This window comes from Syzygium oleosum, unplaced genomic scaffold (genome assembly GCF_021117445.2).
Source record: "Syzygium oleosum isolate NSW1041296 unplaced genomic scaffold, Sole_v2.1 Sole_v2.09, whole genome shotgun sequence".
Classification (NCBI taxonomy): domain Eukaryota; kingdom Viridiplantae; phylum Streptophyta; class Magnoliopsida; order Myrtales; family Myrtaceae; genus Syzygium; species Syzygium oleosum.
The window spans coordinates 5,435,489-5,451,002 of record NW_026607493.1 but is presented as its reverse complement, the minus strand read 5'-3'; the positions used below and the strand labels follow the sequence as shown (position 1 = coordinate 5,451,002).

At 37.5% G+C, this 15,514-nt stretch overlaps 1 protein-coding gene across 1 annotated transcript; it reads left to right on the top strand.

Moving 5' to 3' along the window:
* The first annotated feature begins 12,890 nt into the window (after nt 1-12,890).
* Nucleotides 12,891-14,126, top strand: LOC130138933 (uncharacterized). Its single transcript, XM_056314530.1, has one exon. It carries the CDS (start codon nt 12,891-12,893, stop codon nt 14,124-14,126), a length of 1,236 nt encoding a protein of 411 aa, XP_056170505.1.
* The last annotated feature ends 1,388 nt before the right edge of the window (nt 14,127-15,514 follow it).

The window sequence follows — 15,514 nt, the reverse complement described above, 5'->3', positions numbered from 1 at the left end:
AGTGGATTCGTAAGTTTGGCCTTGGAGAGTCCCATGGTCGAATGCTATGGTCTCAGGTCTCGTTGTTGGGAACCTGAGACGTATAATTGAGGTTTACAGTTTGTTGCCAGGATCTTAAATTATGATACATAATTGTACATTTTTTATTTTGAAAGTTAAATAATTATTTATTAAAGATTAGTTTGATAATGATGAAATTTAGTAGATAGAGACATTGACAATTATTGTTGCGATGATACTTTCGTACTAGTATTTTTTTTCCATTTTTCTCATGACGGTGGATATATAAAAACCGAAAATCAATTGGACATACTGAAATTTGTCGTGTGTGAAGAATTGTGCATGATTACGTCATTCTCGGACTTAGTGGACATGACACAATTGATATTTTATGTCTTTAACGCCTTTTTGATTCTTTTGTTCCCCAACACGTGTCCTCTCAGTTGCGGAAACTTTGAGACGGAAAAGTCACGTCCGGATTCAGATTTTACTTTGATCATGCAACCATATAACGCGTCCGATGCTGCCCACAATTCACGACGGTCAAATAAAAAGTCAATTTTGATAAAGAGATTTCAAAGCAGGTCAAAGAGAATACGAGGTCATCTAAATGAAAGGGTTAAAATCTTGAGTTGAACTAGACACCTGAACCAAAACATACTCCTCTTAAGGATTTTCTCGGAAACAGATGTCTGTAATTCAACAACCCTAAATAAATGCATGCAATTGCTGACTAAACCCATTAGAGATGTTTGTTAATCCAATGATATTATTCGACCCAAAAAAAAATCCATGGCATATTCAACTGCAATTTATAGGGGATGGATATCTTTTCAAAACTGCAGTTCATCAATAATATATAGATATAAATTATACATTACTTCGCAAGGATGTGTATTGTTGTTTTCTTTAAAGTATACAAAAAAAGAAAAACTTCAGGCATTGTTGTTATAGCATCTCAAAAAACTACTATCACCCTTTTATATTAAGTGTATAACAAACGAGAAATGCTTGCACATTAGGGCAATTTGGATCACAGGATTTTTTTCAAATATTATACTTAATTATTGATTTCAATGTTCGTTACCAAAAAAACAATTTAAGATGTTTTGACAAGCATACTTTATTGAATTTTAGTCCTCGGAGTCTCCTGTCCGTCCCATATTAACTTGGGTGGGGCTGCAAGGTAAAGGGTCCAAGCATCGGAATCCATCTATCGATGTTTTGGGTTCTTAAATCCATTTGAGCCAATCGAGTGAGTTCGGCTTTGGAGAGCGCCAAAGTCGAATGCTACGTTGTCGGGTCTAGTTGTTGGGAACTTGAGATGTATAGTCTATGTATATAGTTTAGTGCCATGATATACACTACTGTAAAATTTTTATTGGAAATTAAATAACAATGTATTTAATATTACTTTGATTCTGGTAAAATTTAGTAAGGGTTAATGTTGCGAAAAATCTTAAACTGGTACACCTATAATAAATTTACCCCAAACTGATATGAATTTCCATGTGGACTTCCATGTCAATTGAGTTATTGCCAAGCATCATCCAATTCAGCAGTTTCACAGTAAAATTTGACGGATGATGAAGGTAAATATGTCACAAGTGTACCGGTTTGAGATTTTTAGTAATCCAAAAATTAGTTTGGGGTAAATTTGTCACAGCTGTACCCATTTAGGATTTTTGGTGATCTAAAAATTAGTTTGGGATAAATTTGTCATAAGTGTACAAGTTTAGGGTTTTCAATCGTAATAACCCATTTAGTAAATAGAGACTTTGATAATTATTTTGGTGATTATACTTTTATACTGGTATTTTTTCCATTTTTCTATTGTGATTTTGAAATTCGATGTCTTTTTTTTATTATTACTATTCCTTTTATTAAATAAACCCCACTTGAATGTGACCAAATGTGCATGATTACATCATTCCCGTACGTTGTTAACTTGATACAACAAACGAGTACGTTAAAGACGAGACATTAGTTGTTCCATGACCGACCAATTCAAATTCTTATCGATGCTTCTTCTTCTTCTATTCCCTCTCTGTTTAATCAGTGAAGTCAAATCCAAATTTCTTCTCCAACTTTGGCAGTCAAAAATCAAAAACCCGTGTCCCACAATTTAATAGGAAGAATCAAGGAAACACACAGAAAGTCTAAGCTGGCGTTTGTATATAAATAGGAGAGATATTTCTCACAAGGCAAGGCATCCTTCATCGTACATTTTCGTTAAAGCTAGTGAAAAATCGTCCCAAGACCCAAAAAAGCAGACAAAAAAAAGTCAGCAATATAGCTATAAGATGAAGAAGTTCCTGATTGATGTGATTTTGCTCTTTTTGGTTGGAACATTAGTGCAACCAAATGAGGCATGCAGGGTTCTAATCAAGGGCAAAGAGGAAGCGTGGGCTAACGATAAGCCAGGTGTTCTTGTTCTCCAAACCCTGGTGAAGGGTCCGGTGCCCCCTCCCGGAGGTCCTGGTTACACTCCAGGCGGCCCTAGACGAACCACCAACACGACCAACACGAGGGCCTTTGCTGGTCGAGCCATGGCCTCTCCGCACATGGTCCTAAGTCATGGTGTAGCTGCTGATTAGTTGGAGCTCGCCAAAGGACACTTATCAATGGGAATGTATGTGTTGTGGAGATTAAAGGCCCAGAACCCAATATGTAGATGCAAATATAGAGGTTCATAGGAACCAATAATAAAGGCAATTTGCAAGAATAAATTGTTTGACATTTCTGCTGATTAATTCCCATCTATTGTGTAGAGTATGTAACTTGGTGAAACGAGTCTTGTTCTATTTAATCCTGTAAGTCTTATAAATTTCTTAGCAAATTTGTTGTTTAGTTACGTTCTTTCAACAACTTGTAAAGCATCCAATGAGTACTCTTCAACATCGACGCCCAAATGTCTTATCAATGTGGCAACTTTGGTTCCCTATCCCGATTGTTACATTTGTTTTCTTGAATTATTTTTCTAAATTAAAGAGGCATGGATTAGTCATTAAATATTCGATTACATATTATAATAAAATGTCATATGAAAGAAAAGATTTGGGGCTAATCGCTAGAATAACATTATCGTTAAATATTTAACATAAGAAAATAATTGTTATTATTTAATGAAATTTTCGTTGCTACTAAGTCAAGTGTTGATGTCTAAGTAAATTGCAAGTGAAGCTCATGTCCATGGTATTTTATTTTCGGTTTAGCTGTCGAACCGACAAAATTATGTCTGTCAAAGACTAAACTCGAAGAAATAACGCATTAGTTGTGAATCTCTACATTTGTAGCATGAAGAAATGGTAGAAAAAGCACAGAATTAAGGAAACAAGATGTGTTTTCAAGTATCAAAGTATATAATTAATACTATAGGTTTCAAATTTTGGGTGAGTTTGTTTCGCGGAAAATAAATATTTGGAAAATATTTTCCTAAAAATGATTGCTAACGTATACAATTTATATAATTTTCTTAAAAATTTGTGAAATTTTTATTAATTTTTTCTTTTCCTTTTTTTTCTTTTTTTTTCTTTCCAAGCCCGGCAAGGGTCGCCGGCCAACCCTCACCTGTGATCGGCAAGGTTCGGCCGATGACCCTCGCCAGATCTGGTAGAAAAAAAAGGAAAAGAAAGAAATAAAAAGGAAAAAGAAAAGAAAAAATAATAAAAAATTCAAATGTTTTAATTAATTATAAAAAAAATTATCCACTTCATCGTTGGCTGTCTTACTTGGTACTACCGGCGTCCACATCAGCTATTTCCTATTAAAATTGGTCATATGGACTCAATTGACAAAATATGAAAATGTTTAAGATTCAGTTAACAAAATTAAAAGATTCATGATTAAATTGGCCAAAATACAATAGATTTAGGACTTTGGACACTTTTCCCAACGTTTTCGTTAGTCAATGAAATAAATGGCCAATGCATAGTGATATCAGTGTCACCCAATAACTCCACTCAATTTTTGGCACATATATATAATTAATTAACTAACTATATCCTCAAAATCCCAATCTCCAACCTCCTCACCTACTTATCAAGAGACATGTCAAACTTTGAACAGAAGGCCTTGTTAAAGATCCCAAACCATTTGACTTTATACATAAATATAAAACTGCGTTTTAATCTAAAAACTTAAACCTAGCTTTTAAATAAGTTGATAGTAATCTCATAAATTTCTAAATAATATCAAAGCATGGTTTATGATTCATGTATACTAAGATCATTGAACCTTTCACCATGTTGGTCTCCCCGTGGAGTCCACACGAGCAATGATCCAAATGGGAGCTTGGTCTATTATTGTCCCACATTCTTTGACAACGAATCCTAAAATGTTTTTAATATTTATGTGATCTCCGTTCATCAATCAGTTTAACTTTTTGGATTGGACTTTCTTACATGGTATCAGAGTTACTATTATCAATTTTGCGAATGTGTGTCCATCTCCTATCGAGTGCAATACAATATTTTGTTTGGGCTGCGCCATCTGCCCTGGCTTGGAGTTGCGTCTTACCTGATCCACAGAAGAGATTGTACTTGAATAATTACGTCGTGAACAACAAGAACTTCCCTTGAAAACGCCCCGTGGAGCAATTCTTTATTTTTCAACCGTTTTGACTTAAAGAACATATCAAATAGTTTACTTTCGTCTTCTTTCTGCTACACATGAACACTTGGAATTGGGAAATTTGTAAAGTCAAGTCCGGATTCAGATTTTACTTTGATCATCTCGCAAATGTGCGTGTTGAACACTTTGGTCAAATAAGAAGAAAATTTAACAAATTTCAAAGGTAAGACAAAGAGGATGAGATCGATTTGAATAAAATTGGACTGGGAAAACTTGTGGGTCGACAAATGCCCAAACACAAGCATTCTTTGTACGTTTCAAAGAAGACATAAGCGTGGCAAAGCCGGTCTTAAATCTTCATCACATCTGTTGAAACATTCTCTTCCACGGACGTGATATATAATAGCGTCAAAGCTAGATTAAACCTCCATACAAGAAAGTAAAAAATCATGTCTTGTTATAACCGCATTATTATATCGCACTTTTGACCGCTAAACGTCCTGCTCATTCCCGTTTTTGCTTCACGTATCAAGAGCGACCACGCTCCAGGTAACCTAGATATGCACTTCAAGGATTTAAAGACAATAACCGGAGAATCAAATCTTGAATCATCTACTCCGAATTTTGCGGATTGGAGACTTAGTCATAGAAAGATTAATGAATTTATATTTAGTCCACCACCGGGGAGAAATGTTATTTTCACGAATGGTGTTAGACGTTTGACATGTATATGTAGCGATAATGAATGAATAACGATTTTCTCTGAGTCAAAATATTATTTAAATGTTGATGTCCTAACTATTAGCACTTTGTGGAAATTATGATTTCCTGTGCAAAAATAAAACTCGAAAATTAATTAGACATATATTAAAAGTTGCCAATAAAGAAAGAAGATATACCAAACATCGTCTTTATGTATACAATTATGACCGCAATGAATAATTTTCTAGGATGCTGCGGGCATAATATAGTCAGAACGATACACAAGACATTATTCTTCCGCGACCGATTCAAACCAGAATAATTAGAAAATATTTCCCAGTGAAAAATATTTTGATAATTTATAATCTTCTAATCTTAATCAATTTTGTTGATGTTAAATATATTTTTCATTAATTCATTTTTATAAACAATATAAGTAATTATCTTTGCGAAAATGACGAAACAAATGCACATGTGACAGATTTTTAATTGGTGATTATATTGGCTTACTCTTTACCAAGTCTTGGTATTTTACCATTAGTTTGCAAATTCTTTTTTATTAATACTTGTTCTTGTTCCCCTCTTTACCCGGTGAAGTCAACCCAAATCTAGTCTCTTGCCGTGGCAGTAAAATATCAAAAACCCGTGTCCAAGAATCTGATCAGAAGAATCGAAGAAAACACACGGAAACCATAATCTTATCGATGTATATTAATAGGATCGACGCACCTCCTTAGACATCCTTCATTGTACTTTTTGTTGTGTTAGGCACAAACCGTACCATAACAAGCAAAAGAGATGAAGAAGTTGTTAACTTCAAAAGCAGCAGTTGGTGTGGCTATTTTGCTATTTTTGGTGGGAATAATGGTGCAACCAAACCAGGCAAGCAGGGTTCTGATTATGAGCAAAGAGGAAGGTAAGGGCTAATGATAAGCCAAGTGTTCCTGTTCTCCAAGTCCAGCAAAAGGGTCCGGTCCGACCTCCCGGAGCCCCTGGTGGCCACACTCCGGGCCCTGACACCACCAATACCCGGGCCTTCGCCGGTCGTGCCATGGCTCCTCCGCATGGTTACTCCGATCGCATTCCTAAGTCCAACGTGGCTTCTAATCGCAATTAGTTAGAGCTTACTTAAGGACACTTATATCCGGGGCAATGTATGTGTTATAACCAATAATATAGTCATATGCACAAATAAATTGTCTTTAACCTTCGGATGGTTGATTCTCATCTATTGTATAGGACATGAAATTAGCATGGTGAAAGCATGTTCAATTTATTTGATTTTGTACTCAAGTCTTATAAATCTCTTAGCAATTATGTTGTTCATCGACGCCCAATTGGCTAATTACCAATGCGGCAGATTTGTTGTATTTAATGACAATGGAGCCAATTCCATGCAAAAGAAAATCTCACTGTTCCAAAGGGGTTGAGTTAATTAATCTAGCATAGAATTTAATAGGAATGTAAAGTATATCTTTCTTGAAAATCAGGGAAAACTCTGTATTTTGTTCGCTAGTTGTCATGTATGAGATAGAAATTTCCTTCGCGAGATAGAAATATCACATACATTGAAAAATATCAAAAAGTAAAACCATATAAAAGACATCTTTAGAAGAATAATTACATTAGTCTTTAATCTTGCAAATAGATAAAAAAATTATATAGTATGTGGTAGTGTTCATAATCATCATGTGTATATATTTATGTTGTAAAATTTCGTATGACCACCGCTAACTTCTTTTGAAAAATGAATCTATTAATTGAAAGTATCGTTTAATATTAAATACTTTAACACTCTCATTCACGGGTAAACTGGACTTTAGCCTAAAATTAAAGCACGATATATTTTATATATATAAAAGGGAGACAAGTAGAGGCTTACAAATATTGAAACTAAGGACGTTTCTACTTTGATACTATGTAAAATTTTGTACATTTACTGCCTATTTGTTCTCAAAGAATAAACTATTAATTGAATGTAAAGTTTAATATTTTTAAATATATTAAACCGACAACCGCTAAATCCCAACCTCGAATCAATAGACATCAATTTTTGAAATAAAATGCCTTGCCAAAGTTACATGATCTCGAGAGCATTTGGCTTTTTGCGTAACTATGAAATGATGCTTCTGTCTAAAAACTTATAACTTTTAGATTAGTTAATAGTAGTCCGACACTTTTCGATGTGATATCGGAGCTATGTAGATCAAAGAGCCCTTTGCTATCAGTATAGTAATTTGACCTCTATAATCACCTGTTACTTCTAGTTGGACCGTGCAAATAACATGTCCAATTTGTCTCTCTTGAACAAACAAGGACTTTCCGGGAACGAGCATCCCGTGGAGTGATTCTTATTTGTTTTTAACGGTTTTAGTTTAAAGAGCACTTCAATGCTTTTACTTTCATCTCATTTCTTGTTTTTCAAGAACACGTTAGGACCCAAATAGATTTCCTTCTCGTCATTATCTTCATCAATTACGTAAAACATGAGGTGGGAAATTATGGGTGTTGAACACATTTTGTCACGATTGGATGAGATGGATTGAATAAAGTGGGATTAAGAACAAACTCGGTTCGAAAGAAACCCAGACATGAACATGTCCTTGTTCTTTTCTAAGTGCGCAGTTGTGGGGGCGGAGAGTTGAAAAGCATGTCTTGATCACATTTGTTGGAACATTCTCTTCCACCGACGATATATACGCGATGTCAATACTAAATTAAGACCCGGAGTTCTGTTCCACTCTCTTGTATCATTCGTGGGATTTGATCCTTTGTATTTTCTTGTTGTATAATCAGCTCCTCAAACTATTTCTATTTATGCAATCAAGTCCTCCAATTAACTGCCGTCAAACACGTTGAGACTTAAATGGCATGGCATTTTTCCTATTTTGAAAATGTTTATGTGGAATTTTTTTTAATGAAAATAATGGATTCAATAGAAGCTTGTAAAGGTTAGTAAACAAAGAGAAAGAGACAAGAGGGTCGTGGGTGTGCCGCTAGCCTTGCCCAGCCATGGCGAACTACCATTACCCGAGGCCTCCGGTCGGGTTTGTCCGAGCATGTCGGCCTCCCTTGCAGATGGGGAGAAGAAGGTCGCGATCAAGCCTCCCTTGCACCTCGCATTCAAGGCGAGCTAGTGTCCCGCCCATCGTATTACCATCTCCCCTACGAGAGGGAGGAGGTCGACATTGCTGCGGGGTTGCAACTACACCTCCATCACGTTCTCTCTCTCTCTCTATTGTGATCTCGGGGAGCTTAGTATAGTTGTCAACTTCTCAATGGTCATAGGTGGCAAGCCGATCTTTTAGATTTTAAAGAGGCTCGTTCAAATTTGAAGTGTCGTTGCCGATGACTACCCTTTTTCTTCAGACAAGTTAAATAGTAGGCAAGCAACCTCCTTTGGACGTTTTTATAAGAGTCTCGCGGTAACTACGAATGTTCGGTTTAAGTTATAATTACTCTATATCATCATCGACCTAAAGATCCAAGGATGGCGAGCCTATCACTGTAGCCCCACCAAGATGTTACTAACCAGAAAGTCTCTCCACATGAATTATGTCGTAACTAGGCAACGCACCATAAGTTATTCATTGAATCACTCATGACATTAATTTGGTTTATCACGAGTGAAAGAAGCATATTGATCCCAAGTAGCATTTCATCTGAGATGTTTTGGTGAAGGGTAAGGTTGTTGTGAAGATCGCAACAACGGAGAACCTAGTAGACATGTTGGCTAAGCCTGTTTATTTGGCGAAGCTTAAGGTCTCTTTGAATTCAATTGGTGTCTGTAAAAAGTTAATTGCTTATTGCATGTCTGTCCGAATAAGTTTATTTTTGTTTTGTCTAGGACGATTACATAGTATTTTTTTCTTTAAATGGTAAAAAGATGAGATCGCACATTATTTCTAGCTTCATTGTGGACTCGACATGTACATTTGGCAAATTCTAAGCTCCCGTGGTCCACAAATAAAGCTCGGTATTTTCATACAATAGTTGGTAATTTTAAGTCGTTGTTAAGAAAGGTAAACAAAAATTAATAAAAGACAAAGGGATTTTTTTTTACAAAGACAAAATAAGTTGGTTATTTAAAAGCAAAAAACCCAAAAATTTTGATAATCAACTTAAATAAGAGTTGGTAATGCAAAGTTAGTCGGTAACTTTCTTCATTTTTTAAAGTTATTGAGGATATTAAGATGTTAAATGGTTTGAATGAATTATTCGACAACTTCGACAATTTACGAATCCATTATTGAATTTGTTAAGTTGGGAAAATTTTAGGAAAATTAGTTTTAATTTGCCAATTTTTTTAAAGATAACAGACGTTGGATACTAAAGAAGATAAAAACAAAATAAACATTGGTAATTAACTTAAATAAGAGTTGCCAACGCAAAATTAATTAGCAACTATGACATCTTGAAATTTCTCCATTACCTAATATTATTTAGGATGTTTAGATGATAAATTATTCTGAAGATTCCAAATAAGGGGTCTGAGGTGCTCTCGTTTTCTCAAATAATGGCATGAAGTGGACATTATTTCAAATAAAAATCTGAAGTGTCATCATTTTCAAAAATAAGGGTCTGAAGTAAATGTTATTCCAATTAAGGGCTTGAAGTGTCTATGTCAGTTTCAAATAAGGATTTGACTTTCCAGATGATCAATGGCATTTTCGCTCAATCTAGTGAGGGCCACTGTCACTGGCCATAGGTGAGGTCGGCCCTCGCTAGCAGCCAACAAGGGACGACCTCGCCTAGGCGAGTTGTGACCCTAGCCTAGGTGAGGCCACCCTCGAAAGCCATAGGCGAGGCTGGCGAGGTGGCTTTCGAGGGCAGCCTCACCTACGTCTGGCGAGGGCAACCATCGCCCAGCCCTCTCCAAGTTTTACTTGTGCACGATGATCGAGCATCGTCGATAGTCGGTGGAAAAAAGAAAAAAAAAAGTTGGAAAAAATAATTTAAATTTAAAATAAAAATTATCTTTGTGTAAAAATGCCCTTGATCGGCTGGAATATTTAGCAGACCGGTGACCGATGAGGTTAGGCCTTTATTTGAAACTGCCATGACCACTTCAAGCTCTTGTTTGAGACTGACATGGCCACTTCAGACTCTTATTTGACACATGGTCCACTTCAAGGCCTTATTTAAACTTTTCCGTAAATTATTTGATAACTTCAGCAAATTACAACTCAGTCAATGAATATGTTGAGCCAAAAAAAAATTCTGAAAAATTGGTTTTGATATGACAAATTACAACTTACTAGCTAATACTATTGGGATACCAAATCTCATTTAAGTTACTTACCGATATTTATTTATTTTTAATTTTCCATTTATTTCTTTTACTAATTTTATTTGCATTTTATGGCAACACCTTAAAATTTACCAACTTTTCTTCAAATTTACCAACTTTAATTAGCGTAACTTATCAATTTATTTTCCATTAAGTTGCCAACTAATTTTAGGTTACCAAATGAGTTCCTTTCCAAGCTTATTTTTCTTTTAATTTTTTTTTATTTTTTTCAAATTTTATTTATTTTTCTTAATTACGCCTTAAATTTACTGGCTCTATATATAGTTTCTAACTTTATATTAAGTCATTTTTCAAATTTTCTCCGGTAAATTATTGGCTAGTTGCGAGAAACGAATTTTCATTTGAATTAGTTACCAAATTTTATTATATTATTTCTTAAAATTTACCAACTTATATGTTTATTGGAAAATAAAGTTGGAGTCAACGATTTTAACAAAAACCAAAGAAATGTTGACAAATAATTCAAATGAGAGCTAGTGACCCACGACTAGTTAGTACCTTAATCGAAAAAAGCTACTAAGTTCATATAAAAGTTGATAAATGTAAGTTGTTCGCAGATGCCGCAGAAGCTCCTATACCGTTTGATACGAATCTCTCTAGGTAAAAACGTCGGGCAAGTGTAATAATTACTCTCTTTTTGTTTGGCAAAAGAGAACGACACAATATATATTTTATGTCTATAACTTTTTTTTTATCCTTTTATTTCCCCCAATACGTCTCTTCTCGGCTGTGGAAACTTTGAGACGGAAAAGTCAAGTCTGGATTCAGATTTTACTTTGATCGTGCAACCTTATAACGTGTCCAATGCTGCTCACGATTCGCGACGGTCAAATAAAAAGTCAATTTTGATGAAGAGATTTCAAAGCAGGTCAAAGGGTATACGAGGTCAACTAAATAAAAAGGTTAAAACTTAGAGTTGAGAAAATCATCGAACCCAAACATACTCCTCTATGGATTTTCTTGGAAACATATGTTGGTCATTAGACACCTCCAAATGCAAGTATTATGGCCAACCGAAACCGTGTATTAAAGATTTTTGTTATATTTACAGAAACAACAGTTATGTTGTTCCCGCCAAAAAACATTGATGGAACTTCGTGCAATTTTCAGCCGAGGGATGTTATTCCAAAATCAAATGTATTTAATAACGCTTTATTTGTAGTACATAGATGAAGACTATACAGTATGTAAATCATAAAGATGGATATCGTTATTTTCCTTGAAGCAGCATTGTTTTTATAGAATCTAAAAATCTATTATCACGCTTTTACAATTGTATAACAAATCAGAAAAGCTTGCATTCTAAATTATGGCAATTTGAATAACCAGATTTTAACAAGAAATATTATTAATCGTTGAACTTTATTACTACTCCATTAATATTCGTTATGGGAAATAAAAAAACTAAGACGTTGTGACAAGCATACTCGATCGGATATATACCCTGGAGTCTCCTGACTGCCTCCACATTAACTTGGGTTTGTCCACGAGGTCCAGGGTTTAAGCTTGGCTTATTAAGTCCTAATTTGAGCCGATCCTCGAGATTCCAAGTTTGAGGGTAGGGATCGAGGTTTGCACTGGGTTCGTGAGTTTGGCCTTGGAGAGTCCCATGGTCGAATGCTACGCTCTTGGGTCTCTTTGTTGAGAACTTGAGACGTATAGCTAAGGTTTATAATATAGTGTCAGGATCCTAAAACGATACACGATTCTATAGTTTTCATTTTGGAAATTAAATAACTACTGATTTAAGATTAGTTTGATATTTATAAAATTAAGTAGATGGAGACATTGATAATTATTGTTGGCGATGATACTTTCGTACTAGTATTTTTGTTTTCCATTTTTTCTCGTGACGATGGAAATATAAAAACCAAAAATCAATTGGACGTACTGAAATTTGTCGTGTGTGACCAATTGTGCATATGATTACATCATTCCCGTGCGTTGTGGACATGACACAACAAACGAGTACGTCGAAGACGAGACATTAGTTGTTCCATGACCGACCAAATCAAATTCTTACTTCTTCTTCTTCTTCTTCTATTCCCTCTCTTTATAACCAGTGTATTCAAATCCAAATTTCTTCTCCAACTTTGGCAGCCAATAATCAAACACCCGTGTCCAACAATTTAATCGGAAGTATCAAAGAAACACACAGAAACTCTAAGCTTGTGTTTGTATATAAATACGAGAGATATCTTTCTCAAGAAAAGGCATCCTTCATCGTCCATTTCGTTAAAGCTAGTGAAAAATCGTCCCAAGACCCAAAAAAGCAGAAAAAAAAAACCAGGAATATAGCTATAAGATGAGGAAGTTCCTGAGAGTTGGTGTGATTTTGCTATTTTTTGTGGTAGCATTAGTGCAACCAAACGAGGCATGTAGGGTTCTAATTGAGGGCAAAGAGGAAGCGCGGGCTAACAATAAGCCGAGCATTCTTGTTTTCCAAACCCTGCAAAAGGGTACAGAGCCCTCTCCAGGAAATCCGATAGGCTACACTCCAGGCAACCCTAGACCCCCCGCTGACACCACCAACACAAGGGCCTTCAAGGGCAAAGAGGAAGCGCGGGCTAATGATAAGAAGAGCGTTCTTGTTCTCCAAACCCTGCCAAAAGGTACGGTGCCCCCTCCCGGAAATCCGACAGGCTACACTCCAGGTAGCCCTAGACCCCTCACTGAAACCACCAACACAAGGGCCTTCAAGGGGAAAGAGGAAGCGTGGGCTAATGATAAGCCAAGCATTCCTGTTTTCCAAACCCTGCAAAAGGGTACAGAGCCCTCTCCTGGAAATCCGATAGGCTACACTCCAGGTAGCCCTAGACCCCCCGCTGACACCACCAACACAAGGGCCTTCAAGGGCAAAGAGGAAGTGCGGGCTAACGATAAGAAGAGCGTTCTTGTTCTCCAAACCCTGCCAAAGGGTACAGTGCCCCCTCCCGGAAATCCGGCGGGCTACACTCCAGGTAGCCCTAGACCCCTCACTGAAACCATCAACACAAGGGCCTTCAAGGGCAAAGAGGAAGCGTGGGCTAACGATAAGACGAGTGTTCTTGTTCTCCAAACCCTGCCAAAGGGTATGGTGCCCCGTCCTGGAAATCCGACAGGCTACACTCTAGGCAGCCCTAGACCCTTCACGGAAACCACCAACACAAGGGCCTTCAAGGGCAAAGAGGAAGCGTGGGCTAACGATAAGACGAGCGTTCTTGTTCTCCAAACCCTGCAAAAGGGTACAGTGCCCCCTCCCGGAAATCCGACAGGCTACACTCCAGGCAGCCCTAGACCCCTTGTTGAAACCACCAACACAAGGGCCTTCAAGGGCAAAGAGGAAGCATGGGCTAACGATAAGACGAGCGTTCTTGTTCTCCAAACCCTGGAAAAGGGTCCGGTGCCCCCTCCCAGAAATCCGCAAGGCTACACTCCAGGCACCCCAAAACCCTTTTCTGACACCAACACCAGGGCCTTCGCCGGTTGCGCAATGGCTACTCCACATGTGGTTAATCCAGTCGCGTTCCTAAGTCATGGCATAACTGCTGATCTCATATAGCTGGAGCTCATCAAAGGACGCTCATCAATGGGGATGTATGTGTTGTGGAGATTAGATGCCAAGAGCTCAATACGCAGATGCAAATATAGAGGTTCATAGGAACCAATAATAAAGCCAATTTGGCACAAATAAATTGTATAACATTTCCGATGGTTAATTTCCATCTATTGTGTAGAGTATGTAACTTGGTGAAACATGTCTTGTTCGATTTAATCCTCCAAGTCTTATAAATTTCTAAACCCCCCGGCCGACACCACCAACACAAGGGCCTTCAAAGAAATAGTGCATTAGTTGTCAATCTCCGTTGACACATAAATTTTGGCTAAACATTTAGTGATTAATTGCATAGAAAATTAGGGATTAAATTTTAACCCCCAAACAAAAATATTAAAATTGCATAGCATATAGTTTAGGTTCATATAAGTTAATTGTATTCCACATCGAACCGGCGGTGGGGAATGAGCTGAAGATCCATCGCATAAACCGAGCTCGGGCATCGAATGAAACTCGGCTCACTCAGGAGATAGGGGCCGAAAATCGCAAGTCTAAAAGGCTTTGACCGTCTTAATTTGAGCTTAAATCAGCCCATTAAGCTTAATTAGAGAAAAACCTAAATTAATTCAGCCCATTTGAGATTAAAATAAAATTAAGCGATAAAGCTTAAGTTAAAGCCTATTAGGTCTTGAAAACCGAGCCAATTAACATAGGTATGCGATATAAATACGTCGTTATGCCTCATAATCATGGGGGGCGTGGAGAAATTCCAGAATAGATTGAGAGAGTTCCACATACGCAATACAGAGAGAGAAGAAAAAAAAAACAATTGAGAGATCTCCTCTCCTCCTGTAGTTCGCTGCGTGGGGCCATCAAGCTCCACGATTGCCACTGTGCCTGTGTTGCTGTTACCGCTTCCCACGTGGTGAAGAGCAGCACGTCCATCTTGGAGCCCCTTCGACGAAGTTCAATTTGATCCGAGCCTCAACGACGAAGCATTATATTCATTGAGACGAGCTGATCCCATCGACGCTAGCGATTTTCCTCCGACGCGCTTGCTGTTTCCCGACGAGTTCCCTCGCTGAAGTCCAACCCAACTTAGAGTCATTCGATGGTCAAAGAAATAGGCATCCAACCGAGAGAGTTGGTGGGTTGCATGGTCAAAGTAAAAGAGAGAGTTTGATCTGCGAATAGAGAATCCCAAGGTGTTGACCAGTGAGTTGCTGCTTTGTTACCTCACCGTGACGCCGTTGAGCCAATCGTGACCCACCGCAAGCTCGACGCCAAGCCTGGTCACCGCCGATCCCGTGCTGTCCGTCACCATACCCTTGCCTCATCACCGTCCATCGCCGCCGGTCCACCGTCGCCGCCCACCCGCCGTTGGCCGTCCCCCG